The 23,349-nt window shown below is 39.7% G+C and overlaps 1 protein-coding gene across 3 annotated transcripts in view; it reads right to left on the bottom strand.

Annotated features, from left to right (window-relative positions):
- Positions 1–1,264: 1,264 nt before the first annotated feature.
- The window catches only part of kalrna (kalirin RhoGEF kinase a), a 152,300-nt gene continuing 130,215 nt past the window's right edge, over positions 1,265–23,349 (bottom strand). Inside the window, exons 44-68 of one of the 3 annotated variants that reach the window (XM_032566779.1) lie at positions 23,196–23,291; positions 21,366–21,478; positions 21,195–21,261; positions 21,014–21,117; positions 20,867–20,936; positions 20,704–20,790; positions 20,391–20,483; positions 19,947–19,997; positions 19,753–19,830; positions 19,486–19,671; positions 19,111–19,282; positions 18,271–18,467; positions 17,407–17,684; positions 10,622–10,787; positions 8,490–8,552; positions 7,748–7,775; positions 6,482–6,644; positions 6,237–6,358; positions 6,013–6,144; positions 5,761–5,922; positions 4,703–4,781; positions 4,562–4,613; positions 3,729–3,877; positions 3,423–3,561; positions 1,265–3,343 (exon numbers count right to left, since the gene is read on the bottom strand). In XM_032566779.1, the coding sequence (XP_032422670.1) occupies positions 2,786–3,343; positions 3,423–3,561; positions 3,729–3,877; positions 4,562–4,613; positions 4,703–4,781; positions 5,761–5,922; positions 6,013–6,144; positions 6,237–6,358; positions 6,482–6,644; positions 7,748–7,775; positions 8,490–8,552; positions 10,622–10,787; positions 17,407–17,684; positions 18,271–18,467; positions 19,111–19,282; positions 19,486–19,671; positions 19,753–19,830; positions 19,947–19,997; positions 20,391–20,483; positions 20,704–20,790; positions 20,867–20,936; positions 21,014–21,117; positions 21,195–21,261; positions 21,366–21,478; positions 23,196–23,291 (3,405 nt within the window). In that variant the 3' untranslated portion in view covers positions 1,265–2,785. Of the gene's footprint in view, positions 3,344–3,422; positions 3,562–3,728; positions 3,878–4,561; positions 4,633–4,702; positions 4,782–5,760; positions 5,923–6,012; positions 6,145–6,236; positions 6,359–6,481; positions 6,645–7,747; positions 7,776–8,489; positions 8,553–10,621; positions 10,788–17,406; positions 17,685–18,270; positions 18,468–19,110; positions 19,283–19,485; positions 19,672–19,752; positions 19,831–19,946; positions 19,998–20,390; positions 20,484–20,703; positions 20,791–20,866; positions 20,937–21,013; positions 21,118–21,194; positions 21,262–21,365; positions 21,479–23,195; positions 23,292–23,349 lie in introns of those variants that run through there. The other 2 variants (XM_032566780.1, XM_032566781.1) reach the window with 2 other exon arrangements.

Genomic DNA, 23,349 nt, shown 5'->3' with positions numbered 1-23,349 from the left:
AGGTTTAGCTGTTTTCCTGCTGCTGCACACCTGGCTCAAATGAAGTGGCTGATTAACAGGCTTCAGCAGCAGCTGACGGCATGCTGAAGAGGTAATACAATTATTTATATCAGCTGTGCTGGAGTGGAGAATCATCTTAGACATGCAGGACAGTGGGCCCTGAAGACCAGGTTTGGGGGCCACTGGTTAAAATCACCTATAGAGCTTTCTTAGTTGCAGCTTGCAGCTTTCAGTATCATTCGATTGTTTTGGGCAATGACTAAAAAATGTAAATTATCATATTATATTGCCAGTAGATGCTCTACTGAGTGAGTAACAGTGCTAAACAGATTTGGCTGAAATCTGCCAGTGTTTTCAGAAACCTGAGCAGGTTTTATTACAGCTGCACTAATAAACACAGACGGTTATCAACACAACCTTCTGATGGTTACTATCCTACAGCTGCTTCACCAGCCTGGCCTTTAACTGCAGCACATTGAATGTTTACTAAGGCTGCTGATGTAGGGACAATGGTCTATGACAGCACAATACTTACAGAACACATTCTCTAATTTATACATTCATTATTAAATTGGAACAGAAAATTAAACATCTGTCTTCAAGAGCAGCCAAGCAGTGACATCATCACAAATCCAGGCAGGATGTTTGCCACAGTGGCTGGGTCAGGCTGGAAATGTACAACTAAATAATGTAGGTGTGAAAATGGAGCTCACTTTTCTACATGTTTACTGTATATGTAAACACTGAAACAAGTTCATGTTTCAGTAGAAACATGAACTTTCTGAAACAGACATATTTACAATCTGATTTTAAAGACATCCCAGGTGGTTTTATATGCAGATGATCCCTGATAGTTTTGCTGTTCTGTAAACTACATGCCCTGATTCTACACAGATATCTCCTTAAACAGTAATATGAACAGAGGTGCCATGTTTCCTGTTGCTGCATTAGTTTTGTTGATCATCCAACAGTTCAGGGCCCAACCTCTGCAGCTGAGCATTGACTGTTTGGGAGAACAAGTGGTCTTTGTTATCTTTGCACAGTGTCAAACAGAACAAGACCTTCACATTCAAAACTACACTAGAAGGTACAGTTTTACACTGGTACAAAAGAATCAACTGTGAATCTAACTGTAGTAGTCATGTAGTTTTCACCATATTGGGGATCACAGCAGGTTCTATTAATACAGATCTGGAGTTTCTGCTGGACCTGCTGTCATTCAAGTCAAATAATTATAACAAAATAAACATGTGCGTTACATTGGTCAGCCTGTTAAAATCAATTCAGAAGTTTTTAATACAGAAAAGGGACATTTACAAAGAGTCCAGGTGATGAAGATGTACCATCCGACAAGAAAATAACACTGATTCAGTCTTCTTCTAATCATTCATACACAAAGAATTATAGAGCCTTTATAAGGCCTGAAGAAGTCTGGGTTTCAGTAAGTTTGGAGGTTGGATCTCAGTTAACATTTACATCCATTCCGTCAAATAAAAAAAAACAGCGAGTTTTAACAAATTCAACACAAGCACATCTAAAAAATTCAAAAACATTTCCAAAAGTAATGTTTGACAATGAACTCTGCTTTCCATCCCAGCAGGGTGGATGAAGAGTTCTGCCTCCTGTGTGTTCTCGATCAACAGTGTGTTCTGATGAACAAGTATTACACACCAATAACAGAGCTGCTAAGGCTCAGCATTGTTCAACTTTTAGATAAACTGTGTTACAACATTTAGGAAAACCACAGACTCCAAAGACCTCTCCTTTTGACTGCCATATTGGATTTGGATATAAAATGTATCCTTAGTATTGATCTTGTGGACTCCAAAATTCTTTAACAGCAACTATTTGGAAGTTATGCCAGAAAGACGTTTGTCCATCCTACCATCATAATCATGTTGAAACTCTACATGGGCTTTAAATGGAATCCTATCTTTTAGTTAGAGGACTCTAAAATGGCGCTTTTTGACAAAACCACTCCAAAAAGGTTCGCAATAAAGCAAAGTATGACTATATAGAAGCACATCATGCCCATCAAGCATAGTGGAGGATCTGTGATGCTGTGGGCCTGTTGTCCTCCAAAGGCCTTGAAATCCTGGTTCAAGTGCATGGTATCATTACTTCTTTGAAATGTAATAACCATTTGCCAGTGCCTGCAAACTACGGAAATATAAAAGGGTCATCATTGGAACTTTCAACAAGATAATGCAAAAAAACCAACAACATGTATTTATTATTGCTAAATTTCACCCAATTGGATTAATATAATGATATATAATAATTGTTCATTGTGAGATTATGCCACTACAGTTTTTGATTATTTTTTGTTCACGTCTTTGCCAGAGAAATGGATGAAAGTGCAGGATGCTTGTTGGCTTGTCAAAGTTTTCTGTAAGATGTGAACAATTTACATGAAAAATAACTTTAGCTTCTCTTCTATAAATACAGCCTGTAAATCTTGGTGCAAATATGAACATTGTGGCTAAGAAGTGATGGCTGCTGTTTAGTGTTTTCATGTCTTTCTACATGGCTGAGATGATTTCTTTGGGTTATAGTGGATGTATTTTAAAGCATACAAACAAAAAATAAATTAACAAGTTGTGGAATAAATAACTGTTCTGAGCCACAAATAGTTTTACAAACAGTGACCCACCCAGATTCAAGATGATTATAAGTTGGACCAAATGGGAAAGTTTTTTACTCATAAGTCCATAAGACAGTAAAATAGTAAAGACATTTCAGTGTTGGTGTTCACAGAAGGACTAACTGTTCATGGTTCTCTCCATCACAGTGTGTTGCCCATAGTGCTGCTCACCAAACCTTTGATGTTGGTGATGGGACGGACGTCGTGTAACTGTCTTCTCCGATCGATGAATGTGGCCAACCTCGACCTGTCCAGGGGCATCTTGGAGTACTCACCTCCTTGAGCGCCCCCCCGGCCCACCCACGGGTGTTGTAAACATGAAGTGGCACTAGGCCTCTTCCTGGGATCCTCCTGCAGCACTGAAGACACAAAATCCCTGGCTGCCTGACTTACATGATGGAAGTATTCATCCGGGAAACAGAAGTCCAGGCGGCAAATGTTTACACACGTTTCCTCTGGTGACTCATCCAGAAATGGGGATACGCCACTGAGCATCACGTAGGCCAGCACGCCCATGCTCCACACGTCTGTCGAAACAGATACTGGCGTACCTCGGATGAGCTCAGGGGCTGCAAACTCTGGGTTTCCAAGTAAGAGGTGGACATATCGGCGGCTAGCAGAGAGCTGGACGGCGTCACCGAGGTCAATGAGCTTGACAGATGGAGCCGGAGCTTTAAGATCCACCATGATATTCTCAGGCTGCAACAGGGAGAGATAACAATCAGCCCAAAATGATAGTAAGATGTTTTATTGTTTACCCTAGACTATAAGTTATCACCTTGAGATCCAGATGTGCCACTCTGCAGGTATGAAGGTGCTGGAGAGCCTCCAAAGTTTCTCTGATAAAAAATGCTACTTTCTCTTCCATCAGCTCATCGTGGGCAACAAGATACTCAAGCAAACGTCCATCTTCTAGCCTTATACATGTAATATCAGACAAAAAAATGCCATTTTAGCTAAGAAGCCCAAACATGAACATAAAACCACTAAATACTTCTGCTAAACAACCAGTGTTTAGCAGAATACTAAAGCTGTGACTTTTAAAACAGCTTTAGTGTTGTCTGGACAGTGCCACAAAACTCACAGCTCCAGGATGAACATCAGAGAGGTAGGAGACTCATAAGTGTCCAGCAGCGCCACCAAGTGGTGATTCTGGACATGACGGAGAATGTCTGCTTCATGAGATACTTGCTCTTTCTTCTGCATTTTCTTATTCACAAACTTAACAGCAACCTGGACAGAAAAAAGACGTTTCTCAGTGAAAAGACGCTCACTGTGAAAGTCCAGGCAAAACCTCACAGCAAGTCATTTGTTAAATATCCAACTATTACATACTCATGTCATTTTTTCAACCTTCTCTTACAGCACCTTGTATCAATTTTAGATGAAGATGAACGGAGGAAAGGCAATGATGTAGACAATGAGAGGAAGCAAAATATATAGAAAAACTCAAACAAGTAAAAAACAAAATAAAACAAATAGTAAATTCACAAAGTTCAAGGTATTTGTGATCAAATCTAAAATTATTACAAATAATATGAAATACTACATTTTATAAAACTATTAAGACTTAAAAATAAATTAAATAATAAATAATAAAAACTAGATTGTATCTGCCACACCCCAGATGCAACCCCAAAGTTAATGCACACAAGACACACACATCTATGTTCAAACACCATGTCAGGTGGGGCATGATCCTTTTTTGTTCTCCTGTAAACATGACAGCCTCCAGTTTTCCCAGCTGTTGCTACATGTCTGAGCACAGAGTTACAGTTGTCAAAGACAGGATTATTTGAATGAGATAAATATTCCTTATCACAAAAATATAAAACATCAGATCATTGTTATTCTTTGAGCAAAACAACTGTACCCATAGGAAGAACCTAGGCAGTTTGAAATAACAGAAATCCTCACCTCTTTCTTTGTTGATTTGTTCAAACATTTTCTCACGACTGAAAAGCGCCCCCTGGTGAAAAAGTAGAGATCTGCCATAAAACTCAGAATGGTTCCCAGTGAATGTTATCTGGCGATTCGACAAGAGGCATGATGCTTTACCTTCCAATCTCGTTGATCTCAGTGAAGACTGACTCAAAATTTTCTTTCCACTGAACCCCTGTTCCATCACACCCAGAGGCTGAGAGAGGCAGACACACAAGAGGGTCTGAACAGAAACATATTTTATTCTAGACATTTTCATGTCATGTGTGGAAAACTTGGAAATACGATTGAACCCATCTGGGTGGACTGGTTAAAGGATTGCCTTTTTGTTTTGAAATTTTATTGAAAAAAATAAAATAAATAATAATAATAATAATAATAATAATAATAATAATAATAATAATAATAATAATAATAATAATAATAACTTAATGAATTTATTTATTTATTTTTATTCAGTAATTTTTCAGTAGGTTGTCTGAAACTAATCCTAAAGGGTCTATTATGTTTCTGATATTTTGGGCTGCATTTCTAGTTGTGTTTCCATTCCAGATGTGCAAAAGTTTCTTGGTATTCTGTTAATATAGGAAAAACACAATTTTGCTTTCATGAAAAAAGAAAGGCAATTAAAATCAGATGTTAATAAACCTGTCCACCCAATTAGTAATTAAGAAACATCATCCTCCTTCCACTTCCTGTTGTTTTCTTTGTTGTTTTGCCTGTAGTAACATCTGGTTGCAGATCACATGACTAGTGTGATGCAAAAAAAAAAGTGTTAAGATAAATTTTAATACTGTACAGCTGAAAATCCACCACCAAGGACAAAAACATTAGGAAAAAATGTTTTTGTATTTTTTTTAATTGTTGTGCCTCTATTAAGCAAATTTGTTTTCATAACTCCAATTTGTGCAAATATATGGTTGATGGAAACAGCTACTGCTAGATCAAGTTAAAATCTGCAGAGTTGTTAAATGAGTTACACTTTCTAAGACTTAACATGATTAAAGTTCATTGAAAACTTTCACATCACTTTATCTTGAATGAATTTATGGTGCATGTCAATGAATGAATGAATAAGTCAATCAATCAAGTTTGTTTGTATAGCACAGTTCAGCAACAATACAGTTCAAAATCAGTTAAAAAAAACATGGAGTGTATGAGTTGGTGCTTCTTACTGCAGCTGCCCAGTGTGACCATATTTGAGGGTTGTGAAGGAGGGCCAACCCCCCAGCGGTTGGAGGCTCGAACTCTGAATTGATAGTGACCTCCAGGAATAAGATTATCGATCTGGACACACTCCTCCCTGCAGCTGGCCGCCTGCTGCCACAAGAATGAGTCTGTGGGTGGGAGGAAGGGGAATGAAGAAGAAGTGCTTAGTCTTTTTGGAATGTCAAAGAGAATCTTTCGACTCAACAGTTTCCGCAGACCTTCCTGTCTGTACTCTACAGCATAACTGGTGATGGCGCAGTGAGCAGATGAAGCTGGAGGTGGCCAGTGGACCAGCACCGTGGTGCTGCTTGCCTCCTGAGCCAGAGGCCTCCCCGGGGCTGCTGGGATACCTTCAGATTAAAATGATGAAACAGAAAAGCATTGGAGCTGCAGCAGAAGTATATAGCAGGGGGTTACTAGTGGTGAAAAACAAGAGAGGCACCTTGAACTTTAATAGATGCAGAGGAAGAAGCAGAGCCATGATCATTAACAGCAACACAGGTGTAGATCCCTGTATCCTGAGGCATTAAGTTGCAGATCTTCATCAGGATGTCACCAGTGTCCCTAGAAAGGAGAGAAACAGAAGGAAACAAAAAATGACCGAGGAGGCAGCAAAAAAAGAAAAAAATGCCGAGGAATGAAGCAAAAAAAGAAAGGCTTTTTGTTTTCACCTGTGGTCTGTTTTACCTGATATCAATGGTGAAGCGGTTGTTACTGGTGACGGGGTTCTGGTCGGGGCCCTTCACGGTTACCGTGGGTTTGGGTCGTCCACAGACTTTACAGCAGAGGATGACTGTCTCCCCAAATGCACACACCACATCTGACAGCGGTACCAGGAATTCCGGGGCCACTGCAGACACCAAACACATCACAGCCGTTTCCACCCAAAGGTCACGCTGAGGCATAGAGTGGCCTCATTCCATAGAAGGTTTAGCTTCTATGCTGTAGTCAACTATTTACAGTAGCGTGTTTCTAAATACATAATGACTTTATTCATGTTCCTCAGTCTGTTTGTGTCTACACCAGTGGTGCTATTTTGTGTTCTTTTTTTTTTATTATTGTAACCTTGTGCTACATTTGGTTTATTTCTCGTGAATGTGTAATATTTACAGAAATTGTTTGATTACAGTTGCACAAAAACATATTAAGTTACAGGTACAATCATTTTTACCCAGGTCTGTTTTACTAGTTTTTTTTGGGGGGGGGGGGTTACCTTCCACTTTTACAAACCTTCCAGAATTCTGCTAAGAAACATGATTCATGTCAGCATGATTCGGCCTCCACCATGCTTCACAGGGGTGAAGCTGGTTGGGGTTGGTTACCCAGGGTGCCAAACAGGCAGAGACCACCTCTGGTGAGACTACCAGCACCAACCAGCTGAACCTCTGTTGAATTAGGCCAGCCTCTTTAAAGGGGTAAATATTTATACAATTACTTATTTCAAGTTAAATATTTTTGCTTTATCTGCTTTTTTTTGTTGTTGTAGAAATCAGTTTCCTTTGATATTAAAGAGTTTTTTAAAAAATTGTTTGGCCAAAAAGACTTTTTTTTATCATGATTGCTTTGTGGAAGCAATAAAAGGTTCAAACATCCAATGGAGTGAATACTTTTTACAGCCATTGTATCTGTTTTGGCTACTCCTGTTATATGTGATAACTTATGACAGCTGTTTGACTATTAATGAGCTCTATGAAAGACTTACCAAATTCAACTTTTAACCCTAGGGTGGTGTTTATATGATTCCAGTTGGAGGTTTTCTTTAACACTTTTATTATTGTTCTTGGTATTTTTTTATTTTATCAAAATTGGAGTTATAAAAAAAAATAAAGTGTGTGAGGGTTGAGGGTTGAGGGTATGCTTTATGGCGTGACAATAAAAGGTAAAGATGACATTTTCCCTTAAGACATGTCTTACAGCTCTTAGATTAACACCACCAATTCATTTGGGTCTCACCTTCCTGGATGAAGTTTGGGTTAAGAAGCTGGAAAGCAACAACAACAACAAAAAGATACCAGTTAGGTTGCAAACATTAAGCAAGTTTATTTGTGTAGCACATTTCAGCAACAAGGCAATTCAAAGTACTTTACACAATGGAAACATAAAAGAACAAGCAAACAGTAAACTGTAAGTGACAAAGACTAAAGGAAAGTGATGAAAAGTTGGAAACCAGGTTATAGTTAATGGATGAGTTGGGTTGTTGATTAGTTCTTGTAGTAATTTTGGAAACCCGGTCATTCTTGGGAAGTTCACCACAGTTGGTGCTCTGATTCCAGTTAGCCTTACAAATGGTTTTGTGACCCATTACAGACTGATGGATGTTAATTACCAATGTAACCTATGTGTTGATTCTACAGGTCTGGCAATGATCAGCCCTGGGTGTGGCTAATGACATTCTTCCCAAACAATGTGGTTAATCACAGCTAACTCATGATTTAACAAGGAACAGAAGAATAATCAGATTTTTTCCTAGGATCAGACTGGCTTAGATAACTTTTTGCTCTTAATAGATAAAGTCTAAAATTGAACATTTCTGTTGTATTTCCTCAGATTATTTTTATCTGAAAATAAACTGAGGATCATCAGTTGGATGTTCTGAAACATTTAAACATAACAGAAACAGAAGAAATCTACAAGGTTGGGGGAAGGGATTTTAACAGCACTGCATCTAATTTTATGATAGTTAGGCAACGAATACCTCCATGCCAGTCTTTGGGTCAAGGTCTTCCTCACTTTCTGACTCATCAGAGGTGTGCAGGTCCTGGTGGACAGCAGAGAAACAGGACAAGAACAACAGGGGAAAAGGAGGGATTGTGTGAGCAGAAGAGAAAAGGCCGAGCAAATTAATGCTTCACTGGAGAAGACAAAGAGGCTGATAAAATGTAATTTGGCTCAGCGGGTTAAAACAAAATATGCAGAAGATTTTTAAAAAATCAACAATTAAGATGTAAAAAAATTACATTTAAAAGCCTTTATATATTGTATATGAAGGGCACTCACTTGTAATGTTTCTATATTGATTTTAAATCATTTCTGATGTTGCTGTCGTTTATTCTTACATCTAAAATATACTTTATTTTTGACAGAAGCATGGCTGCCATTTTGCACCATCAGCCCTTCTGACCAACACCAGCAAGCAACACAAGTGAAGTGTCTTGCCCAAGGACACAGTGGCAGTTGTAGGTTTTCTCTCACAGTCCAAAAACACAAGAGGTTAACTGTGGATTCTAATTCTGCCCTTAAGTGTGCAAGTACTGTGTGTCATACAAAAACACTTCTGTATTTTTCAACCTCATCACCAATGATTGATCTGAAAATATTAACAATAATTATCCAACAATGTGATCATTTCAGGGACTGTTTTCAAGTGCTGATTCTCTGCTGTGTAAGTGGGCTTAGATTTGAATGCAGTTGCACATGACTTTACAAATTTGTTCAACTCTCTTCATAAACATGATCTGAGATAGTTTTTAACTTCACTAACATGGATGAAAAAAATTGAACTATTAAACTTCCAGCTCACCTGTAAAGATTTAGAAGATTGTTCAGTACAAATATGTCTCTTCATCTTCCTGGACACTAAATCTATTTCAGAAAACTTAAAAGTTTATTCTTGGAGGAACATGATTGGAACATCCAAGCAATCAGATGTTTAGCAAAGTTTGATTGAATAATAAAGTTGGAACAGAAAATGTGACAAACTGAGATCTGTGAGTGATGGATTTAACAAAATACAAATCATGAGAATCCCAAACTAAACAGGTTTTTATTGTAGCTTTTAAAGACACATCTTAAACAAATTACAGTCATCTATTTTGGATAAGATGGTCCAAACTCCTGAACTGGAAATTCAACTGCAGTAGTTGTTCAATTTCTTTCATTTTGTAACATTTGTTGTATTTCCATTATAAATGTGCACAAATCTTTGTCGATATTTTGCTAATGTTGAAAAAGCACAAATTTGCAATTGTGATGTTTCTATTAAATAAGAAATTAATTTAAAATCACACGTGAACAGTGGTGCTTTCTGATATGGGCGATGTGGGCCCAGGGCGGCACCTTGTGGGGGGTGGCATGAGCTGCAATTTTGGGGAAATTTCAGTCAGCAATTTTACAACTTAAAAACTTTCAATTCAACATATTTCAATAACACAACTTGTTATGAACTATGTGATGGTGTTAGACAGGCATGCTGAAGTCCAGTCCTCCAGAGCTACCGTCCTGCAACTTTCAGATGCTTCCCTGCTCCAACACACCTGAAGCAAACAAATGGCTCATTACCAGGCCTGTTCAGAGCTGATCCCGGTCTGTTGGGGTAAGGATGCATCTAAAAATTCCAGGACAGTAGCTCTCAAGGACAGGACTTGAGCACCCCGGCTGTAAGAGCTCTGATGGAGTCATCAGCTGCATATTGTCCAAATCCCATCATCCTCCTACTGCTTCCTGTCATCTTCTTTATTGCTTTACAGCTGAAAAACCATCGAAGTGCAATTTCTTTTATCCAAAAACTTTTTTTTAATTGCCGTGTTTCCATTAAGCAATTTTATTTCCATAATTTCAATTTGGGCAATTTTATGGCTTATAACACAGCTATTGACACTTAAGAATGCACCTGAATGTACAATAAAGGTGATGTGCTGCTCTGCATCACTTGTAATGTGATGCACAGCACAGGCCTGCTGGCTCCTGCTGCAATCAGCTCCGTGTTTGGGACGTCATCACAGATTTAAGATTAGTTTCATAAAATGTCTGAATGTAGGGAAGAAATGAAGGAGTTACAGCAGATACACACCACATCAGCCACTGGAACCACCGACCGGCCATACTCACTTTAGCCTTGTGGCTGGGGCTTGGCAGGGCTAGCGGGAGGGGGGAGACGACGCCATCTTTGGGTTTACGGAGGAGGCTGTTGTCCTGACTCCTGAACCCCAGAAAGGAGCTGTCCCTGGATTCAGCACGTTTCCTAGCGCGCAGCGTGTTCCATGACAAAGACTTCCTGTGCAGTGCATGAAGGACAAACATCAAGCAGCCAATCACATAGTAACTTAGCAGTGTTCAGCTCAGCCATTGTGTGGATGTAGCAACAGCTGTCAGTTCAGAATAATGGAGGCGAACAAGTGAAATTCAGTGGCATTTAAAGCTATCTGTTGCTCTGGATTCATTTCCCTGTGTGGAGATGAATAATTGTTTTTAGAATTAGTTGTTTCAGGGTTTCCTGACTTTACAGAAGATTTGGCAACACTTTATTTGACAGGTTGTGAATAAGACTGTCATGACACCGTCATAAACATGACATAACACCTGTCATGAACATGAGTAAGTCTTCATGAATATTTATGACTGTTGTCATAAAGTGTCATTCAGTAAATCATGACACTTTTAATACAAAGTTGATATTATTCAAAATGTCTTTGTTATGACAACTTGACATTAATCAAGAAATCATGATCTGACATAAATTTGTTATAAAAGTATTACTGATTAAACTTTAAAAATTATGTAGCTTTATGTTATTAAAGCTAAAGTTTAATCAGTAATACTTTTATAACAAATTTATGTCAGATCATGATTTCTTGGTTAATGTCAAGTTCTCATAACAGACATTTTGAATAATGTCAACTTTGTATTAAAAGTGTCATGATTTACCAAATGACACTTTATGACAGTGGTGCCCAAAGTCGGTCCTCGAGGACCGGCATCCTGCATGTTTTAGTTCTCTCTCTGGTTTAACGCACCTGGATCAAACATTGACATCCTGAAATGGTTGTTACTACAACCACATGTGGCCGTGGCGCTGCCACTGCACAGACATGGAAACTGAGGGAGTCATTAGAGTAACACCTCTTTCCTTCAGTAAACAGCTTCAGTACCAGCAGGTCCTGGGGAAACTTTGCCATATTAACTAGACATGAGGACATGGTTGGTTTTGCTTCTAAGTTTCAATCAATATTTAGGAAATCATGTTGGACCAGTTACCTAAAGAAACTCTGAGTCTTTGTTCATTAAAAGAATCTTCATGTAACTTACCTCTTGCAGTATTTAAGCAACCATTTTAAAATCATTCATTTGTTGTTTCAATAGAATTAAGCTTCTATTGTTGGTGGGAAACCATCAAGGCCCTCAAGACCATCCATGTGTGTCAAATAAAAAAAAATTAAATTTTTATTATAGCATCCATTGATTTTTTTATCTGAATTATTTCCATTATTTCATTATCATCTATAAATTAACCAAGTTCTTGTTTAATGTTGGCATATCCACAGGAATATCCATTATACTTTGAACACAGCCAGTTTTCATCCTATCAGAATTCCATCTGGGCAGTTGCTAGGCAGATGAAGGACTACATCAACTCAGTGACTGGTTTACCCTCTGGGATTTTATAGTAAGCCTTTCAAAGCAAATTCTTCAGTAGAATTGACAGTAAAACCAGCCAATCAGAGCATTTCTCAAAGCGAGTGGGCTTTGTGATGCTACAGTTTATGAGAATATAATCTGTGAGCATATAATTGTAAAGAGAGAACCTGTCATGAAAAGACTTCTTATTTATCAACTGATAAGATTACACACCATGAGTGTAATCTTCCATAAAACTGTTGTAATGTGGCCATCCTTCCACATTTGCTCCTTGCTCCTATGTCTTGGACCTAATGTCACTTTTTATGTCAAAATCATCAATATGCTTTTACAACTCAAACCATTTCTGGTAAGTTGATGTGCAATGTTCAATCTGAACCTAGGAAGCCTAACCGCACTGGTTTTCATATCATAAGCTGGTTTATCTGTTTTACCCATTTTTGTGGCTGGATGCTGGTTTGGTTCTGAATATTTAGGTGGCGTTTCCTGTGTTGTTCCTGTTCCTTAACAATCAGAAGATTTACTATGATGATAAAATTCTGGCCCTCAAAGCTCTACAATTTTCCTCTCAATCTTTTGGTATGATACTCTTGATCTAGGTCAGAGGATCTGGATCACTGACCCACAGTTTGCTGCTGGATGAACCAATATCTTCTTGACATGCCAAGAGCAGAGACAGTATTTGCGAAGGACACAGTGCCTTTTTCACATCTCCTGGTGTCCAAGCAGCATTGGGGCCTGCCACAGGAAAAATCTGAAAGATTAGATATACTTACTATTGCCTATCCTAGGTAACAGTAAGTTGCCTACTCTCTTTCAACATCTACCTTTGTGGACCTTGCTAACATTTTATCCAGTGTGTAAACAGAATTCTTTCCCACGACATGTCAGTATGATGCTATGTTAAAACCGAGGATTTTACGCACCAGGACATTAGAAGCATGTGGGCCTTCCACAACCTGCAGACAAGAGTTTGCAGGAATTTTGTTTTATTCCAGAGCTGGTGGAACTTGGTCAGGTTTAAAGGTCGCCATGTTCACAAACATCATTTTAGCTCAGCTGATCTTGGTTTTGTGATGGCCACTCCAAAAGATTTCTTTTTACTTTTCTGTTATTTCCACTTTGGAAATAATTTGGAAGCATGCTTAGGGTCATTGCCCATTTGGAAGACCAATTTTCACCAGATCTTTGACTTCCTGGCTGGTGTCTTGAGACTGTTTCATATTAAAACATTTTCTTCCCTCAAGATGTCATCCATTTTGTGAAGTGCATCCTTACAAAAAGATGCTGCCACTCCAGCAGCACCAGTGGTGGCAGCATCCTGACATGCTGCCCCTGGTGCTTGCAAGCTTCCATGTTTTCCTCCAGATGTAACAATAGTCAAACACTTTAATTTTATTTAATCAGATGACAGGACATGTCTCCAGACTGTCTCTGTTGCTACATGCAGTTACAAACTGTAATCTGGCTTTTAATATTGCTGTTGGAGGAAATTCTTTCTCTTTGACTTTTCAGCCCATGTCAGTAACAAAATGTACGTCTGAAGCTCTGAATAAAAATGAACCACAGATGAGCTAAAATCTAACTTCCATGTTGAAAATACCTTTCAGACTGTCATCATCTGGACTCTCCCACAATAATAAAAGTTCTGAATTTAGGTAAAAATATTCTAGCATCTAGCAAACAAAAATTGGTAATCCTGACTGATCTAAAACAGCAAAAGTTCAGTCTGATTTAATGTTAGACAGAAATGAACTGTGGCACGACGTTCTACAGCAGGATCCTCAAATCCAGTCAGAGGGGGCTATGACTGGAGCTCAGTCATAGCCCCCTGAGTCAAACAATCAGCAGGACTCTGAAGAACTTGGCTGCATAGTGAGCAGGTCATTCAGCCGTTTGTCTCAGGTATGTTGGACTATTGACACACCTAAAGGTTGCAGGACACCGGGACTAGAGGCCTGAATTTGAGGAGCCCTGGTATTCAGGATATCCATGCTCCTAAACACAAAAATGTGGCTGAGTGAAAACAGTTCCTCAAAGGATAAGTTCAAAATGTCCTTTTCTCTTTGCTCACATTATCTCTGTGATGTTCAAATGTACGATAAAAGAGGAAAAACTGAAAAAAATCTGTAAAGGAGCAATGAATTTCTCAAACCTAAATCCATGCTCCAGACCAAAACTCTTGCTTTTCCAGAGGTTACTCCATTGGCTACTTTTGTTCTACTTTATTTTAAGAAAAGTAAAAAATTAATGAAAAAATAGAGGGCTATATTGTGACTTGCACACCAAGAGTGTTTTCTGACCAAAGATTTTGCAAACTAGTCCAAGCGTAATCAGAGATTAGATTGGATGTTCACCATCCAATCAAGATTGGATGGTGAACATCTTCATTGGTTTGTGTCATTAACTGAAATGGCAATGGAGTCTGGGGATGAAGACATGGATTATATTTCAGATATAGACTGAAAGTCAATATGAAATTTGACTTCTGATTGGAAAACCAATTTAAAATTATGATTGACAGTTTAATGAAAAGACTTTTAATTCACTTGTACATCACACAGCAACTTTTAATCCATGTTGATATGCTAAAATATTAAAGATGTGGAGTTAATTTTCCAAATAGATGCAAAAGCTAATCTGGAAATAGCTGCAATACAAAGTGAGTCAGGTGAGTCAGTCAACAGTTTAACAAACAGAATTTCTAAGGTTTGACAAGAATTTAATCTTTATAGGTCTTGATGTGGATACTTAAAATTTTTATAATGGATTTAAAACTACCTTCCCAAGCAAAGGTTGTACAAGCCCTTAGTTTTGTTCCATCAGAAACTTGGACAGAATACACAAAACACTTCCTGAATGCTGCATCTGTTTAGAAACCTGCCATCTTTGTTACCTTTTCAGTCAAAAACACCTGATGCAGATGTTGAGTGTTCTGGGGAGACGTAGCTCTGTTTGACTTCTCAGTGGCATATTGTTGTTCATACAGAGCCTGGCTCTGCTGGAGGTCTCTTCCAGTTAAAGGGAGTTGTCCCTCTCCACTGTCATCACATGTTTGCTCAGAAGGAAGGATGAGGTTTAAAAGTCACTGACTCAATGTGATCAGAAGAATGTGATTGGGCATTCTGTAATTTGACCTAAACCCAACTAATCAAATTTGAACTGAATTGGATTCCTTACAACCAGACATAAATTGGGTCCATTTGTAATGTGGCTTGAAATAACTGTGTTTCATTAACTAAACTGTATCAAACTAAATCTCAAGATTTTAAATGTGAAATGAAGCACAGACAGCGGAAAAAACGTTAAAAAAAATAAATAAAAAAAGATGCACTGCAATTTCTTTTGGTCTCGAAGAATTCAAATCTTTTTGGTGAAATAAATACAATCCATGGTGCCGTCTGACTTTTTCATGCTTCAGTCTAAGGGCTTCTTAAGTGGAGTGTCAAACCGTGAAGGTTAGTAACAACTCAAAGACAAACTGAATCAAAAAGAACACTACGACAAAAAGAAGTAAACGGTGCAGATGATCACACTTCACACTTATATCTGGAAATAACGCCGAGATGGCTGCGGCTCAGTTCATCGCCATGCATTTCATACCTGTGAAACAATTTTGCAAATATGCACTTTATCTCAGTTTATTGTTCGGTCCTGCTAAAGTATTTTCGGAAATTATAGGAACAAACTATTGAAACTATTGAAAACTTTGACTCAAACCCTGATTGTTCTACTCTGGTTCTTACCCTCATTTATCCCAGATTACTTTTAGTAGACATTAAATATTGTAACCTCTGATCTAATCAAACTAGGTGGATAATATTGATTTATGAAACCATATTTCCCCACAGTAAACTACTGACGTGGTAGAATATTGAAAATGACTGGAAATGTTTGGCTTGGTTTATACCAAATGTTTCCCTGGCAACTGATTCCTGAAACATCCCAAAGCAGGCGGCTCCATTTAGTATCTCAGAACGTCAGGTGCAGAATTACCTAAAGATATAGAGGTATGAAAGGATGGAAAGGACGTAGAGATGAAATGACCAGCAGCCACCAGGATCTATGCTTTTCATACACAGGAATGCTAGAAGGAGTAAAACCATGCTTTACCTATGTAATGTCTACTGAACTGCTTTGCTCAAAAATGAAAAATTATCTCTCATATTAACAAATGGTGTACTTAGTGTGTGTAGAAATGCAGGCAGATATTCAGTTTGCTCTTGTAATTTATTTACAAATATTAAAAACTACATACCATCTTCATTCTAAAGCAGAACAAAACATGTCCACCTTCACGCTTCTGCTCTAACTCATGCTTATATCCAAAAGGTTTATTTTACATATTTAAAAAAAACATCTAAAATCCTTATCAGACTACGGACAGAACAAAGCTGAGCGCTGCCGTTAAGTCAAACATATTGCACAGCCTGACTTCATTCATATTTTTTATCTTCATAAATAGTGCAAATGGCATTTTTTCTTAAACAGGAATGTTCTAGAGCCTCAGTCAGATATAACAGTATGAACTTTGTACAGTGAACAAAATCAACACAAAGCAGGAAACAAATCCAACTCTGTCTAAGAAATAAAATAATAATTAATAAGAAAGAAAAAACAAGAATCAACACAAAATGTATACAGATTGCCACAGACAACAAAATAAATATTCTCCTCTACGGAGAAGAGAATCCACCTGAAGATGACCAGGTGAGTTTTATTCTGTCAAAGAAACAGTAAACACGAGAAGTACAAAAGAAAAACAGAAGCAGGTTGTTAGAACTGAAAAAAAAAAGTCCGGTTTTAGCTCCACATGGACCCCCGGGTCAGAGTCAGCTACATGTTCTACTCGGTCTACTCCTGTGGGATCAGTGTGTGTTTTATCTCGCTTTCAGGCCACAACAAGTGGATTTCCCTTCAGCAGACTGGCAGTCAGTTAGATTGGAGGGGAGTCGGGCAGAGTGGGAGGAAGGGGGGAGGGGGGGGGGACCTTAGTGCTCTGTAGAGCAGTGACTCAGTGGGAATCCTTCTGTGTCCTGTCAGAACAGGAAGCAGCAGGAGGGGTGAGGGATTAGGAGATGAGGGCACAGGCAGTGAGGAGTTAGGAGCCCACTCAGGAAAACAACACAAACACAAGCAGGCAGATGGAGCTTCCACACCGCTCATCCAGTCCAGCCGTCTGTCTGCCACACAAGTGCTGCTGGAGGGTTCAGGGAGGTGGGAGGTTTGGGGGGTGGGGGGCAGGGGGGAGGACTTACTTGATGTTGTTGGCATCTGCCACAGCGGCTGGGAAGGAGGAAGTGGAGAAAGAGTCTTTTATGGACTTTGTGGGCGGGCCCAGGACGTGTCCTGGCAACCAGCCCTCGGCCTCGGGTGACTGGCTGTCGGCTGGCCGAAAAACAAGGTACATGTTCTGCTGATTGATGGTCAGGACTTGGACCACGTCTCCTCTGCTGACACATATCTCGTTCTCTTTGAGTGCAGAGTAGTCCTGAGTGACCCGCATGGTGGAGAAGAGGCCGTTACAGTCATCATGCTGAGGGCGGGAGGGTGAGCAGGGGGGAGAGGTTAGGGATCGCAGCAGTGCAGAGAGTCAACAAGTCTTCTCACATTCAAGCTCAACTAAAATGTGCATCTACCTACATAAACAAGCCAAATATCAACTGGAGGATAACACCATGAGGCTTTCATACTAGTAACCTGAGTAACTAGTAACTAGTAACTAATCGGGATCCTAATAAGTAAACAATAAACCAACCTAAGCACACTGTACCAACAGTCAAGCATGGTGGTGACAGCATCATGCTGTGGTTCTGTGAAATACACAAAGATATTTTCTTACTTAGTTCAATTTAAGTTTTTCTTGAAGGTACTTCTATCTGAGACAGCTCTGCTTCTGACTCCGGTGAGTCACAGTCAAGCTGTTGGAGAAGAAGCTAGTAAAGTCAGAGCATAGTGTGCTAGATATTCCACTACCCACTGGACTGCAGCCTAGATTTTAACCTTAGCTTTTAGGTCAGCTAACTTACAGAGTGTGTGTTGTGTTTACTCAAATTTCAGAATGAAAGGTGCACCAAAAATACCTGAATAAAAGAGCATGCTGCAAGAATGCAGAAACTTACACTGGATTCAAAGCAAGAGGAGCTGCCATTGGAGGTAGACACTTTTAAAGGGCTCTTCTCACTGAAGCCCAGAGCTGAGGACGGCCGGCTGTGGGAGGATGAAGATGGCCGGTTTCCTGACGATGAGGACCGTCTGATCAGAGAGGAGCCGCTGTCTTTGCTTTGACACTGCTGGTACACAATGGGAGACTGCAGAGCTGCAAACACACACAAAAGGTTAGAGTTGATTGTTTCTGTTGAGCTGCCACTGGATAACATGGGGCAGTAGAAAATGCCTCTTCCTCATTGTTTAGTTGCTTCAACACCTTGGTGCCATTTGCATACAATATTGATATAGCCTATGTGCAGAGAGTGGGATAGTAGTTTTCTGGTCTTTCATTATGATGCCATTTTCCACAATGAGTTCATCTCTGTAGGGACAAATGGACACAAAGCAGGCTCAAGTTGTCTCTTTGTTTGGCCATCCTCTTTATGAAGACAACTAGCTCTTTAAACACGTTGTCGACGTTGTAGGTTCCATTTTCAGCCAGACTTTCTGGGGTCCGGTGCTCTGGATCTTGTGTCAGATAGATTGTAGTTTCATTTCACATGTCACATTTATAATGAACAGTCAGTGGACCACCCAACCTGCTAGCACATGTCTGTTTCTGTTAGTGTAGCAGCTAATACATAAGGATAGCTTTAACTGAAACCAGATGTGATGAATACAGATGTTAACATTGAGTCATATGCCTTGATCATCCATGTGACATAGCTGAGAACCAAGGATTAGTTAAGGGATTAATGTTTTGCGTATAGGGGTACGTGTGTGTTGGTGTGTGTGTGTGTGTGTGTCCACACCTGACAGGAAGTCATTCTGAGCATCCAGGATGTTCTGGATGTGTTGGACCCAGACCTGCTTGGTGTCAACGTTGGCGGCCTGCAGAGTGAAGCGCTCCGATGAGCCGCGAGAGAACATGACGAATTTGCAGGCATCGTTGTCGACAGTTTCCTCTAGTCCCAGGTTGGTCACCTGTGGGGGATCCAGTAACAATAGTTATGCCGATCATTCAGCAGCCATTTTGTGTTTGAATGAATGAATGAAAGAATGAATATCTATCCATCCATCTATCAATCAATCTATCACAGCTGTTCAGTCATCTTTAAGTAAAATGCTATGAGCGTCTCTAAGTCTGGCATCAGTCAGTGGAATATCTGACAGGATCCTCTACCCACCTTAATAGCTTTTTTGAACTGGTAGCCAGGTGTGGATGAGCCTTTCCTGAGCAGTTCACTAAAGATGACGATTTGCTCAAAGAGGAAGACTCTGCGTTCTTTGGATCGCGACAAGACTCCAGCATCTTGTTCCGTCACAAAGAAGGTTTCCTGCTGCAGTAGTTTGCCCTGATTGGCCAGATTTCCCTGCAGAGACAACCAGGGTGGCTTTAAAAGCTGAAGTTTCAAAAGGACTCCAGTCAGTGAAATGTTGGCATGATAACACACCTCATATCCCTGAAGCCGGCCCAGATTCATCATGTCATTGCAGAGCTTAGGAACCTCAGACATCAACGCCACAGCTTTCTGTCATGAGAGACAGAAAACAGTCCTGGGGTCTCAGGAAAAATAGCCAAACATTCTAGATGCAGCTGGACTCTACACACACAGTATTTTCTCTCTACATGATAGATCTGGTTTACCTCAATTTGCTTACAGTCAATGCCAGCCTTAGAGCTGTACTTCAGGTAGTCCTAAGAAGAGACATTAGTACCCAGTCAACAGTGACTCAAACAGGTTGCTTATCAAGCTACAGTGCCTAGAAAAAGTGTTCATATTCCTGGAAAAATCACCAACTTCAATGTATTTTAGTTATTAGGACAACACAAAGAACACAGATAATGAAGAGGAAGAAAATGAGTTTCATTTTAGAAATGACCGCAGAGTGTGTTGCCAGTACTGAGAACAGATAGTTTGTGTTTGTAATGTGTGTGTTACAAACACACAACAGTGTTTGTAAAGGGTATGAATACATTTACATGCTTTTCACACTGTGTCTGCAGGCTCTGGAACATTAAATAGAAAAAGCAACATTTGCCAGATCACAGTGTAAAATAAATGTAGCGTGCTGTTTCAGTGTTTGGTACCTTTAGCAGCAGCTGGTATTTGGTAATTCTCTGGATGGGTTTAATGAGGAAATCACTGATGCTCAGTTTAGATTGAATGTCCTGCTGGATCCCCTGAAAAGCAGAACATTAACAACACAGAGATCTGGTGTTTGGTCAGATGCTTCTGACAATATATCAGTCACAGAAATGATCCTGGGACAAGAACAGGTTAAAAAAATAAAAATGTTAACAAGGACTGATGTGACTCACTAATAAAAAACAGAAAATCATGAGGGAATCATGTATGTTAAGACAGTCAGATATTAATAATAATAAAAAAAAGACTACGTACGTCAAAGAATTTGTCATATTCTGCAACGATGTACTCTGATTTGGGTTTATTCTGACAGTAAACCACATACATGTGCAGTCTTCTCTCCTGCAACACAAACATGAGGTCTTCACACAGTTCAACGCAGGAATGTTAGACATCCTTCTTTTCCGTTTTTACTCACATGCTTGATGAAAAGTTCTGGGAGGAGCCCGTTGTCGTCAACACACTTCTCAAGCTCTCCTACGAAGAACCTGAGGCACACCAGAGGAACGTCAGCAGCAGATACAGACGGCCCATCAATGCTTCCAGCCCCATCTGGGAGACTTACTCTCTGTGCCAGTCATAGATGCGGTGAATGTTCCCAAATACTATTTTCTCTTTTCCCTTCATGTCCTCTGGAACGCCCTTCTCTTCTATCCTCTTCATGAATCCCTGCAGAGAGACAAAAAATTATGGTGAAGCTGCTGTGTTGTGCTTCGCCTCACCGAAGCCTGGAATGGAATCCTTACCTCCACCACGATTCCCAGGTCTTTGACGTAGTCCTTCTCTGTCTGAATGAGCTCGTTCAGGACAAACCTGAACACACAAATCACAACGTGGACACATCAGTCACATCATTATCATCTGCAGTGATGCTGCGGATCACAGCAGTGTAGAAGAAAGTTAGCCTGAGTACTCACGTCCGGTGTCTCATAGCTTTGGCTTTCTGGTCCTGTTCGGAGTTCCGTGCCTGAACTGGTGTGTGTTGTTCCGGTGGAGATGGAGGGGTGAAGCCTGGATACGGTTCCACCGTCTGAACAGGAAACAAGCAACGTTATTCATGCATAGGGCTACAAAGTCAGCCTTCTGTAACCTGAAGAACATTTCTAGGCCTAAAGTTTAAAGTCCCAGCAAGATCAAGATGAAACTCGTCCAGATGTTTATATTTAGTTGCACTGATTACAGCAACGGTGTCTTCACCAGTCTGTCTAAAAAAAAAATCATTCAGACATCTGCAGCTGATCCAGAATGCGGCTGCATCCAGGCAAGGTGATCAGGGTGCTAACGTTTCCGAACAGCAGGGGGCAGTAGTGGTGAAGAGATCTCTTCTGGAATCAGCTGATAGGTCAACACTATCAGCTGATTGCTGAACAGAGAGCAGTCTTGGAGCTAACTTTAAACAAATGTCCTCCAGGAAAACAACCCACTGTGTCTCTATCAAACATAACATAACATCCCACAGCATCTACTGCAGCACATGTTTTACTCATGAGACACAGAATTACATTGCATTTGAAATGTGCAGATGCAGAAAGCAAATAAAATCACAGTAACAATCATACAGTTATTTTGGTTGAAAACCAGTTGGAAACTGTTTTCTTTTTTTTTTTATATCTGAGGATGCATGAAGTTTGGACAGAGCTCATGCTACAGTACAGCAGTCCACAGAAGGGTTATGGTTGTTTTCAGCTCCTAGACCAATGAAGAGCTCCAGTCTGCCATAAGACTGACGTGAAACGACACTGACCAGGAGAACCAAAGTGGAAGCCGATATAAACAAACTTAGAGGACTCAGCGGCTGATTCAAACCAGCTAACAGACACGGTGTTGCTCTGTGTCGGACAGCAGGATGCCTGCATGTTCTTAACATATCATGATGAGTTTGCTTCTTTACCTTTTCATATTTAGATTTTTTTAAGAGTTGTACAAGGTTTTCATACTATACAATGCTATTAAATTACATTTAAGTTAAGTAACTATGGTGATTATCATACCTATGATTAGAATTTATTGTCACCATCGCATGTCTACAGAGAAGATGCATAAAGAAAAGTTGGTGGCTTTTTGGCTGGTTAACTACATTAGGACGTCGAAGGGCAATTCATTTACAACAAATAGTGGTGATGGCCAACACATTCACACAAGATTTTACATGACAAGAAGATTGATCTAAGACAAATGTTACAAAATAAAATTAATTAATAAAAGCTTGGGCTAAAAATTACTTGAACTGCAGTAATACAAAAGTGACCTTCAGTCAGGGCATTAAATCTACAGTTAAAAAAAACCCAAACAAACAAAAAAACACTGACTGTAGGGATAAAAAAGTTTGTTCTGTTTGTTCTGCAGAGGATGTGCAGAGGATCAGTGGAATCCACCAAGACTTTTTTCAGGCTTTGGACACTGATCTGGACTTAAATGGGTCCATAATGTCCTACAGTTGAATTTTAATGATTGCTCTGTATTCTTTGATAAGCAATTACCCATTTTTAAATTCAACAAGCCAAACCAGCAAAGAAAGGAGAAACTGAGAACAACTTCAATGAAATAGCTGTAAAACATTTTCATAAAAACACAATCAACATTTAAGCTCCTCAACTCCCAGAGGTGAGCTTCACCACAGATCCTATCAGACCTTATGGGTCTAAGATTGCTTCTTGTTCTAAAACTAAATATGGTAAGTTATTTTGTGGCCATTTGTTCTTCTGCTTATGATTGAGGATAATTCTGTTCTCTAGCTGGTGACTCACCATCTTGGTTTTAACCAACTTCTCTATGGCGCTAACCAGCTCTGCAGCGCTGGGGACGTCAGAGGACGACTGCAGAGATGTTAGCAAGGATGAAGACTTTGTGAGGAAGACAGAGGGAGCAGCAGGTTAGATTGGAAGGAAAGGAGGAAAACCA

The sequence above is a fragment of the Xiphophorus hellerii genome, chromosome 7 (genome assembly GCF_003331165.1).
Source record: "Xiphophorus hellerii strain 12219 chromosome 7, Xiphophorus_hellerii-4.1, whole genome shotgun sequence".
Classification (NCBI taxonomy): domain Eukaryota; kingdom Metazoa; phylum Chordata; class Actinopteri; order Cyprinodontiformes; family Poeciliidae; genus Xiphophorus; species Xiphophorus hellerii.
This window is presented reverse-complemented; position numbering and strand designations above follow the sequence as displayed.